A 12,199-nucleotide genomic window follows, 5' to 3' on the forward strand; every position below is an offset into this window, starting at 1 on the left:
TCGAAAAGTCCGAACGGTGTGGTTATAGCAGTCTTGGCAATGTCTTCATGAAAGACCGGGATCTGGTTATAAGCTTTGACCAAATCAATTTTAGAGAAAATACTGCAGCCTGCCAAACTGTGAGCATAGTCTTCAATATGCCTAATGGGGTACCTGTCCGGAATTGTTCGCGCGTTAAGCGCGCGGTAGTCTCCGCAAGGTCTCCAGCCGTCCTTCTTTGGAGCGAGATGAAGCGCAGAAGCCCAGGGTGAATCGGAGCGACGAGCGGTGCCATCTCTAACCATCTCTTCGAACTGTTCTTTGGCCACCTTCAGTCTATCAGGAGCCAGGCGGCGTGGTCTGGAAAATACTGGAGGGCCAGGTAAGGTACGGATAAAATGAACGGTGTTATGCTTCACTTGACGTGTGATGCCTGACGGTTTGGTAAGTTGCGAGTACTTTGAAAGCAGGGCGTGGTACTCGCTGTCACCGGAAATCGTCTTAATGCTGGAGATGTCACATTTCATCCGTATCGCTGCTGTGGAGAGAAGAGTGAGCTTATCTAATAATCTACCGTCCTGACAGTCCACGAGCAACCCATAGTGTGCGAGGAGATCAGCTCCAATGATGGGCTTGCCAACACTGGCTACCACGAAGTTCCACACGAAATCCCGCCGTAGGCCTAGGTCAAGATGCAGCGTGACGGTTCCAAATGTCTGAATAGGAGTGCCGTTGGCAGCGGTGAGGCTGTACTCAGTCGGTTTGCCATCGGGCCAACTCCCACGTGGCACCACGCAGAGGTCGGAACCGGTATCAATTAGGAACTGCATTTTAGACCTTTTGTCGGTTATGAAGAGGCGGCTTGTGGCGCGGCAATCAGTCGCCGCATTTACTGACAGCCGTTTGCATTTCCCGACGAGTAGTTGCAGGGGGTAGTGCATTTCTTCGCTTTTTTCACCAAAAATAGAATGATACCAGCACGTACCTGCAGTTCTACTTCGGCTCCGACCCCTGCTCCTCGATCTCGCGTTGCCTCCTCGACGAGATGTTGAGCGCCCTCGGCCTTGATGCATGGACATTTGCGCAATTTGCTTAGTCATCTCGGACTGTGCACGTGTCAGGTCGTCGATGCGTTTCAATAACCCGCCGAAATCGGACGTCGCGGCCGCAACGTGTAATGGCGGCGACGGTGACGTGGCCTCGCAAATTCTGTCGGCGAGATCTGCTAGCTCCTCCAAACTAGCTGAGGCCTGCGAAATTAAAATAGGTTGAACATGCGTCGGTAGCCTTTTCATCCACATACTTTTCATAAACTCGTCGTTCATTCCGCCGTCAGCCAAATGCTGTAAATGGTGCAGAAATTGTGAGGGCTTACGATCCCCCAGTTCCTCATTAGACAGCACCTGGGTAATCTGTTGCTGACGGGAAACACACAGGTACTTAGTTAATTCAGCCTTTAACTTTGGGTACTTTGCAGTAGCTGGGGGATTCTTAATAATACCTTTAATCTCTTTGGCATACCTGTGATCGAGTTGTGCAACGACGCAATAAAATTTCGTGGCGTCGTCCTTAATACCTGACACGTGAAACTGCGCCTCTGCTTGTCCAAACCAGACTTCGGGGTCGTCCGGCCAAAATGGCGGCAATCGAATTGCCACGCGGTTAACGGCCACCGGCGCGCCAACTTGTGCATCAGCAAAATCGTCGACCGACCGAGGCGGCGGCGCCGTGCCCGCGCCGTTACCATCCTCGCTCATAATTATAACGCGATAAAATTTCCCGCGGTCTGTAAGCACTCTCGGGTCACCAATGTGGTGTTCTTATCTATATGATAGTTAAATCAAACACGAACTCCACGTATAAATATAAACTATAATATTAAAATCTACAAAAGCGCAATGAATAATGCTATAGCGAGCGAAGCGATAGGTTGCGTTTGCGTAAGCGCGAGCGGCGGGGCAGAGCGGCACAGGTGCGGCGTGGAAGGCGATCGGATGCGCTCTGAGGCTCCGTGTAGGTTCCCTCCGCGCGTCTTCTTCGCCCCGCTGTCGCCTGGACGGGTTTGCGAATAGTGATGTGCGCATGCAGTCTTGATAATGCGCCACATAGGCAACTTCATCCTTAGTTCTTACTACTTCTTACTTAAAAAACCTAGCTTAGAAAATTGTTCTATCTACAGTCAGAGTACAACAAAGCTGAAATATAATATTTCTACACTTTTTATTCACATCACGCGCAGACTTTTCGTCACTTCGAATCAATTTAGTTAGAACTTGCCTAGCTTTTTACAATGCGGGTTATTGGACCGTGAAAAGAATAATGGCGGATCTGAGAAAGTCTGGTACAAAAACTGCCAAGTTCGTGAAATTAGTGTAGAGTGTACCACATACCTATTATTATATTTAGGAACTTTTATTTTATTTATTTGGAAAACCATCAGAAATAAGTGACCAGGAGGTAAGGAAATATTAGTGGTAATTTTTCCATACTAACGTTCTCGACATTTTCCTGTCTGGATTTTGGCCCTAGATGTTTTTTTTTTTTATAATGGGTTCAATATTACCAGTTCTTATGTCTGTAGGTTTTGCTTTTTTGATATCTTGTTTTTATAAGAACGAGGTTACTTCAAACAGCGCTAAAAAAGGCCAAATAAATGCGCCGTAAACAGACGCCTAGCATACAAAATCAGCAACAATAAACGCAAAAATCAAATCGGTCAGACACAGATAATTTTTTTCTTAATACTTTTCCAATATTTCGTTACGATTAGTTAAGTTTTGGAGGAGGAAAATTGTCAAGAACAAGACCTCGATTTCTGAGATTTTTACGCATGAATATCTGCCTAAGCTGCAGTTGTCCTTATCACACTAATTTAAGGAGCCGGTTCCGTCAGCGCGACGGAGATATTTACCTAAAATTCCCAAATTCGAGAAGAGGCTCAGCTGGTATTTCCTTTCAAGCGGTTAGCGCAAAAATTATCGTTTTTATATTGAATTTTTATCCATTTTGTTCAGAGGCTGAAATAAACCGGTTTATTCGAAGAGCGACGAGACGTCTGGCTGGCCTGGTGATGTTTCGCGTAAACAAAGACACCGACGTAGGAAAAAATTGGTTTTTATTGTTCAAAACCGGCTAATCTGAGAAGAACTTTATGGAAATATTCTCCTAAAAATCGGTTTTACGAACGAAACCAAAATTTAAAAGGTTTTGCGCGCGGTATATCATAACGGTTTGGAAATTAACCGGTTTCTGAGCCTAGTAACATTTTAAGAGGGCAGAGATATTAATAGAAAGTTAGCGTCTAAAATAATGACGTAGAACATTACTTCTTCATAACTAGATGTCACAACTCAGCTCTGAAAGCAATTATAAAAGAAAATCAGAAAAAGAAGAGCAAAAATACAAAATGGTAACTTGTTTTAATTAAATCTTACAAACCAAGAACGGCCATTTGCAAAAACTGTTGTTGAATACAACGTGCTTTCACGTCTGAGCAAATATTAAAAGAATATGTTAATAAGTGCAAATTGGAATTATGAAGTACGTAATTTTAAAAGTAAGCAGTGTAATGTAAAGCCCCAATGTAAGAACTTGCAAGCAATATTAGATACATTGCTAACTAGAGAGTACGTATAATGAATTCAACATATTTACGAATATTATACGAACAAAAAAAAGGACAGAATTATAAAAATAAAAAATACATTACGGAAGTGATAAATAATATTATTTACGAGAGTTTTAAAAAAGTTAGAAAATAGAGCTGACTCAACACAACATATTGTGTTGTATAACAATTAGTAGCAATGAATACCAATGTCGAACATAGACATATAAATGAATAGATATTATAGGACATTCTTACACAAATGAACTAAGTCCCACAGTAAGCTCAATAAGGCTTGTGTTGTGGGTACTTAGACAATGATATATATATAATATATAAATTCTTAAATACATAGAAAACACTCATTACTCAGGAACAAATATCTATGATTCTATGCTCGTCACACAAATAAATGCTCTTACCAGAATTTGAACCCGGGACCATCGGCTTAATGGGTAGGGTCACTACCAACTACACCAGACGGCGCGGTTTTCTGTAAGGTGGAGGTACTTCCCCAGTTGGGCTCTGCTCTTGATCTGGAATGACATCTGCTGTGCTGTGCCCTACCATACAAAGCGAGATGATATTAACAACTTTAAATGGTAAATCTCAACCTTTTTTCAGGGACTAAGACCCCGATGTATAACTTTAAGAGCCATTTTCATTATGCGAGCTTAACGTTGGTTGTCACAAAAAGGAAAGAAACGCGACTTTTTATCTCTGTATTATAAGTTTTTGTTTATCTTCTTTATTCAAATGTTATCTTTGAAATGGTTTTCCCGTTTTCCTTGCGCTAATAAGAAAGTTTCCTTCATTCATTCTTATTTTGTAGCGGTTTTAAACGGTCGGTGATGGAACTGGAAATAAAATAAATAAATAAATATTTGCGGACAATCTTACACAGATCGATCTAGCCCCAAACTAAGCAAAGCTTGTACTATCCTGGTACTATGTACGGTCACGTCTAAAAATATCGATACGGACAAAGTGCCAAAATATGTACACACTACCCTAATATATGAGCCATAAGGTCGTATAAACATATTTTTGGCACTTCGGTCGTGTCGATGGTTTTAGACGTGACTGTACATGACTCAGGAACAAATATCTGTGCTCATCACACAAATAAATGCCCTTACCACAATTCGAACTCAGGACCATCGGCTTCATAGGCAGGGTTACTGAGCCTACACTCACTGAGTTTAAAACTGAGACTCGGTATATAATATTATTTTGCCAAAAAATCTTTTTTTATACTAGCTTTCATGAAAGCTTGCCGCCATGGCTGTGTGTATACTTTTCTTTCAACAGACAACTAATACTTATCGAGACAATTATAACAAACACACACACGGTTGCGTTGTTTAATCACAGATTTCCTATGGCCACCATCTGTGTCCATCATCAGATCAGCTCGATGATACCAGAATATTGCATTGTCACCCAACTCACATAATGTATTTGAAGTTTCAGCTCAATTGTCTGCAGCGGGGCCAGTTATCTCTGCAGCTTACTGTACATTATGCAATAAGCGTGGTACGGTCAAAACTGTTTACAAGGAAATAGAAACACGACATAGATAACGCCATCTACGAGTAATACACCTCCTGGCATCAGTACTTTAGTAATAGTAATAGTAAATATTCTTTATTGCACCACAAAGAAAACAAATTTAAAAAACAGATTTACAATGTAAAGAAATGTAGCAACAGGTGGTCTTATCGCTGTAAGCGATCTCTTCCAGACAACCTTAGGCAACTTTAGCTTCGTGAAGACCCGAATAAAGCCTAAGCGAACAGCATCTTGGCCAAAGGCTCCTAGACCTGCTAAATAATTCATATGCTTGCCTAACGAAAGGCTTGACTTGTGCTAAAAAAAGCCTATTGTGTACGGCAAAGCACGTTGCTTAAGCCTTTCCGTCATTGGATTGAAAAGACGCACCATCGTCACTGTTAACTGACAATTTGTGAACTCTATTGCAATAACATAAGATCCAATATTGGTCAGATTGTTGCTGTTAATACTGTAGGAAGAGAATCAAGGCGTTCCGGTCCTTTTAGGTGGTAACCGGTACTACCGGTAGCTCCTTTGACGCTAAAGACAAATTTGTTGCGCCGTTGGCTAACTGATTGCTTTGTGTGTCTAAACTACACTGTAAAACAACCAAAATGAATCACGTTATTATAATATATGGAAATTGACCCCTGTATCCGCCGTGCAGGTCACGATCACGACGACTCGAGTAAAACTTCGGTTTGTAGTGAAGTGTTATAATTTTACAAATGGTACTGGTTTACAAGGGTTCTTTCCAAAACTGTTAAAAACTGAATTTTGTATTTATGATTACATTTACACTCAAGTGATCTGACAGGTACATTTCTTTACAAGTTACATCGCAAATCATGTTATTGTGTATGTTAGAATATGCATGGTCAATAAATTTAGGTGCCTCTAATTGGCCACATTACAAAATATGTGGAGCGTTCCTATTGGTGCTTTTGAAAAGCCTCCAAATACTAGCCGAGCCCGACGGCTGCGTTTAGTTTCTGCATTGGGAATATTTTTATACAATAATAAGTTGCATTCGCAACAACCCCTTTACCATTGCTCTTTAGTGTAGATGAGAACAAATGATAGTGGAGATTTTATTTTGATTATAGCTGAATATCAATATCAGTCTACTACATTTACTGCCAACTAGTTGTTTGCGTGTTTTATTGCGACATCTGTATCACAGAAGTGAAAGATTTGCCTGATCGTAAGCGGTTTGTCGTGACGTCTATATCTATGTAACGTTGCCAACCAGAGTAAATATTCTTTATTACTCTAGTATGAAACCATGCCTGAGTAGAAACAAGACATAACGACAAGATACTTCTGAACATATACAACATAGTACTAAAGAGTAAGAGATGAAGTGATTCCTGGATTTATATTCTGATCTAGATTCTAATACCATCTATATTCTATTCTGATTGTTTGGCGGAGATTCTTTCTCCGCCGCGGGCCTCCACAACTCCCCTTATAGCCCGACCCTGTCCACTCACAACCATTTGACTTATTCTTGGCTGCTTCTATTCTAATTCTCGTTCTTAGTAATCCCTTCATCTCTCTCATCTAAATAATGATGAAACTATATTTCTAACACTCACCGATTTACACCCGCAGGTCTTTCTTTTATTCTGTCCAACTGATTCCCCCTACGAACATTGTTCCATCGGGGAAAAGTCTCTTCTACCTCCTACTGACAAAGATACGTTCAAACCTTTTTTATGTTCTGTCAGTGTTACCAGTATAAACAATTAAATCTGTTTAAGGCACAGACTTACCTGCTATTTTGTTGAGGCTCGCGTTCGTCGCGACACTCCCCAACGGCCGTGAGTTTCTATAGCAGGGCTATCAGCTGGCTCGTCCATTGGGCAATCTTTTCTCTCGCCCGGACCGCCGCTGCTCTTCTACTTCTTCCTTCATTGACATCTGACACAGTTTCTACTCTCTCTACGTCTTCATCACCTTCAGACACCACTTTACCCTGCTCTCCAATACCATTTTCCTGGATCAGTTCTTCGGGAGTGAGTATTTTGCCTAAACCATTGGTCTCAAATCTAACATCATCCTCCACTGCAGTTTCTAGTGTCATCTGTTCTGTTGATTCCCTTTCAGGATATCTGGATTCTATTTCAGATATCTCTGTGCTTCCCTGTAGTGAAGATTCCTCTGCCTCCAGTACATCTGGATTTACTTGAATTCTTTCTTCTGTTCCTGAATCTTCTAGTCTAGCCTCTTCCACCTCTAATGGATATAAGTGACCTATTGATCTTATAAATTCCTTTCCTTCAACATTGACCTTTGCAACTCTGCATTCTCCATCGGCTCCTCGTTCCAAACTGATGATTTTTCCTACCTTCCAGTTCTCCCTGTTTTTCGAGTCTCCCTTAATTTGGACTATATCACCAATATGAGGGCTACGATTAGTTTTGACTCGGGGTTCCTTGTGTGAGTGTTGGTACCTTTCACGTAGACTGCAAAGGTATTGTCCCAGAAACATTCTTTTCAATTCTTCTAGCATAATTCTTCCCTTCTTCCATCCCTCTACTAGATTTTCTCTAAGCAGAATCATTACTGGGTCCTACAGACTCAATTTTTTAGAATTTAAACAAGATACTATTTGAACTACTTCGGTGTAGTACTACACAAGTAAACAACATCACACATTACGTAAATACGTTTTGCCAAATTGGCGTGGTAACTGGATTCTGGTAAGAAACTTTAAGAAAAAACTTACGTTTATATCCTTGCTTTGTTTATACACAGTAGAACTACAGCACAGTGTATCTTCTGTGGTAAAGTATACTCGTTGCACTTTCACAACAGGATTACATACAAGAAACACTAATCTAAACACACTTGCAATGGTATCCTTCGAAAATTTCGCTTACAAACAATATTAATCAGCCATTTAGCCATACCAAGTTTTTTCTTTTTTCAGATACCTTTTATTGCGATTGCGAACATTCATACTCTAACTTCAGACCAAACATTTTTATACAAAGTAACCGACTGAAGTTATTCTTAGATTAAAAGAGCGCCAAAGCTGACAAGTACGTTTCCATTTACAAATCCATATGTCATTTCGTAATTGGCATTAATAACCAATAACAAAACCCTTAATTTCTAAATAGGCCGATGACAGTTGCTTAGTACTAGTTCGGATAAATTTATGCTAACAAGAACAAACCATTACACTGCTGCCACCATAACGAGCATGAGGCGTTTTTTCGCCTACAACTCTTATCGAGGTTTTAAGCAGATTTCACACTCTCCGACATCTGTGACATGTACGCTGCTCATTTGAGTTTAGTATATTTCATCACTTCAAAATACATTATTTAGCTGGTAAATACATAAAATAAATTCACAATTAAATAAAACACATTTATTTGTATCTAGTCATTGTTTTCCTTCCGTATATTATATTAATGAGCCCGAGCTAGGATTCCTAGCATAGGGTTCTTCTGAATGACGAAATAGGAAAAAACGTTCTGTTCCTGTGAGACCAAACTAGGATTCCTAGGCTATGGACTCTGTACATCTTGCATTTCTAACGATGTGTAAACGTACATCAACTTCTCATCTGTATATAAGTTTCTAGGTCTCCACCGTTCTATGAGTTTCTTGGCCTCCACCGTTCTGTGAGTTTCTAGGTCTCCACCGTTCTGTGAGTTTCTAGGTCTCCACCGTTCTGTGAGTTTCTAGGTCTCCACCGTTCTGTGAGTTTCTTGGCCTCCACCGTTCTGTGAGTTTCTAGGTCTCCTCCGTTCTGTGAGTTTCTAGGTCTCCACCGTTCTGTGAGTTTCTAGGTCTCCACCGTTCTGTGAGTTTCTAGGTCTCCACCGTTCTTTCTGTTACCTCTCCGTTTTACCTCGGAGCCTCCCGAGCAAAACGAAAGGTGTTTATTCTAACGAACATGCTTATGCTTCGCTTATTAATAATATGTTCGCACAACATCTCCACCAATTTGTCGTGACGTCTATATCTATGTAACGTTGCCAACCAGAGTAAATATTCTTTATTACTCTAGTATGAAACCATGCCTGAGTAGAAACAAGACATAACGACAAGATACTTCTGAACATATACAACATAGTACTAAAGAGTAAGAGATGAAGTGATTCCTGGATTTATATTCTGATCTAGATTCTAATACCATCTATATTCTATTCTGATTGTTTGGCGGAGATTCTTTCTCCGCCGCGGGCCTCCACAACTCCCCTTATAGCCCGACCCTGTCCACTCACAACCATTTGACTTATTCTTGGCTGCTTCTATTCTAATTCTCGTTCTTAGTAATCCCTTCATCTCTCTCATCTAAATAATGATGAAACTATATTTCTAACACTCACCGATTTACACCCGCAGGTCTTTCTTTTATTCTGTCCAACTGATTCCCCCTACGAACATTGTTCCATCGGGGAAAAGTCTCTTCTACCTCCTACTGACAAAGATACGTTCAAACCTTTTTTATGTTCTGTCAGTGTTACCAGTATAAACAATTAAATCTGTTTAAGGCACAGACTTACCTGCTATTTTGTTGAGGCTCGCGTTCGTCGCGACACGGTTACCGTAACCTCCGATGTTGCTTATGTCCATGGGCGGCGATGACTGCTTCCCATCCGGCGGCTTGTCTGCTCGTTTGCAGCCTATTACATAAAAAAAACCTATGGTAAGTCACATAAAACGGTTGAAAGGCTTTAGGCATATATGTCCAACAAAGGCTTGTCTGAGCTTAGGTCTCTGACCATAGATCCCACATCCCACATCAATGGAACCATCCGTGTACCAAATGTGACTTCCCTATTCGACGTAAGTACATTTGGTCGTTGTCCATTTGTCTATAAAAGGTATTTCTACTGTGTACAGTTTGGTAAAATGACATTCAGTGTGGTCGAGACCTCAACAACTCACGTGTATAGGGCCGTTGGTGTCACCATGTAACGATGTTCCCTTGTTTTCTTTTTTCATCCATTCTAAGGAAAGTTGAGAACCGAGCTAGATGGAGAAAACTGGTCCATGAAACCACAGAAAACATTCAGGGTCACGATCTTCAGAATTGAAGATACCGACCAGGATAGAAGAGTGTCAAATGAAGGGAGTGGGCAGCCTAAAGCCACGTAGCTATTTAGGAACGTGGACAAAGTCGCAGGAAAAGGTTAGTAAATAATAATGAACATAGCAGCTGACATTTCCCATTAAGCCTTTGCCCAAAGCGGATATAAAGGGTTGCTATCATTAGATGAATAACCCGGATTCGTTTGATCATTTGGGGATAATACATCGGTAACACTGAAATTTCTCGGAATCGTGCAATATATACAATGCTCCTGCTGGTATACTTGTGAGTAGATCGTGATCGTGAGCCGATTTTGTGCAATACACAGAGAGGTATTTATGTTTATTGGGAATGAAATTTGCTTGGTCCAAAAACTAAAAAAACGACAGTTAGGTAATTAGATAGGTATTTCTATGTTCTTTATTTCAATCTATGGGCACTAAGCGAAATTCCATTGCAGAACTGAGATATTTGCATTTTAGTCAAAATGTCAACACCCTTATTACCTAGGCAATAGAGTTCAAGTAAGTAAATAAATTGCTGCAGTGTAGATGTTCGCGCACCGCTGCGAGCGCGGCAAGCCATTCGCCGCGCTCGCCCAGCGGGTGGACTCCATTGCCTAGGCAATAAGGGTCATGTAATTTTGATTGAAATACAAATATCTTAGTTCTGCAATGGAATTCCGCTTGGTGCCCATAGAACGAAATGAAGTACACAGAAATACCTATCTAATGACCTAATTCTCAACTCTGTTGGTTTTTAGCCCGTTTTAACACACATATAGTCCTTTGTAACTATTAATTAATTGATGTACATGCAATTGGATAGTCATATTATGTTTACAATTGGATAGTCATATAGGATTACAATTTAAAAACTGTACGAAGGGCCTTGTTACAATTTTGATCCGATAATTTTTTATAAGACTTTCATTGTGGGCTCAATCAAATAATAAAGTACAGTATATAGGCTTCAATTATATTTTTTAATAAAGCCCTGTTTTCTTTGTTATTGTTTGTTATTGCTATTACTAATTTAAACGCTTCTGTAATGTCAGTTATATTTGGTACATAAAAATAGGTATTTATAAAAAAGAGTCTAATTTTTTACTGTTAGTCTTTAATTTTACGGTTTTGTAACAAAATTAGCTTAAAGATTCGTCATGTCCGTTTGTCCGTCTGTATGTATGTCGGTATACATAGCAATATCGGAAACTATACATTTAAGGTATATTTTAATGAAATTAAGAAAGTAGGCATATTTTGTTAGGAGCTATACAGTTAAAGATATATGATAATATATTTTGTTACTGAGGTATTGCCTATAGTTATTTATGTCTGTATTTATGTCTCTCCCCAACAGTTATGCAGTTTAAGTAATTAATTCCATTTGAAAATAAAGACGCAATAAACGTCTAAAACGAAATCAATAAATTCAAACGAACGCTTTCAATCTACAGGAAAACAATAAATTTCTAAAAAAGTTACTGTTTTCATCCTAATTTCTTCTTTCGTTCTATTAAAAAAGAAAACTCAATGTACAAAGCGATGTGCGAACTATTTCTTTTTCAATAAAAAACTATTCTTCACGAGTTTTGTGAGGGTTGTCAAAACATCGTTTAGTACAACAAAGAAATTTAATCAACCAGACCCAAGTCCAGTTACAAAGTGCTTGAACAGACTGCAGTAGGGTTGTTGCGTTGTTATTTTTTCATAAGAGTACTTATTAAATGTATTTTAATCAGTTTTTTCCGGCGAGGTGGATTCTAATTGAAAAATTGTATTTTTTTGTCGGTCTTAAGTTAGGTAATTAATACCATGAAATATAGTACAATATGTAAACACCTACGAACAAAAATATAAAATACAATATTAAAAACCTAACCTAGGGTACTGGTAGACAGGGTCGCAGAGTGTGGAACCGACGTACTTAAGTATACTCGTATACGCGCCGTGTTCAAGAGTACCGACTTCAGCTTTTGACCCTTGATCCAGCCACCCAGC

At 39.8% G+C, this 12,199-nt stretch overlaps 2 protein-coding genes across 3 annotated transcripts in view; both read right to left on the minus strand.

Annotated features, from left to right (window-relative positions):
* LOC133530982 (sex peptide receptor) overlaps positions 1-12,199 on the minus strand; it is a 521,867-nt gene that overhangs the window by 294,363 nt on the left and 215,305 nt on the right. The window lies entirely within an intron of this gene.
* On the minus strand, positions 6,576-7,686 carry LOC133531167 (uncharacterized). 2 transcript variants are annotated; one of them, XM_061869300.1, is made up of 2 exons: positions 6,916-7,686; positions 6,576-6,827 (listed from the first exon to the last, which is right to left on the minus strand). In XM_061869300.1, the coding sequence occupies exon 1, from the start codon at positions 7,653-7,655 to the stop codon at positions 6,972-6,974; it is 684 nt and encodes a 227-aa protein (XP_061725284.1). In that variant the 5' UTR covers positions 7,656-7,686; the 3' UTR covers positions 6,576-6,827; positions 6,916-6,971. The 2 variants fall into 2 exon arrangements, with proteins under 2 accessions (XP_061725284.1, XP_061725283.1); XM_061869299.1 differs by having other exon boundaries at positions 6,576-6,830.

Source organism: Cydia pomonella, chromosome 24 (assembly GCF_033807575.1).
Source record: "Cydia pomonella isolate Wapato2018A chromosome 24, ilCydPomo1, whole genome shotgun sequence".
Lineage (NCBI taxonomy): Eukaryota > Metazoa > Arthropoda > Insecta > Lepidoptera > Tortricidae > Cydia > Cydia pomonella.

Excerpts from the sequence above, each read along its gene's own strand:
- LOC133531167 (XM_061869300.1), bottom strand. The coding sequence starts at position 7,655 with ATGCTAGAAGAATTGAAAAGAATGTTTCTGGGACAATACCTTTGCAGT.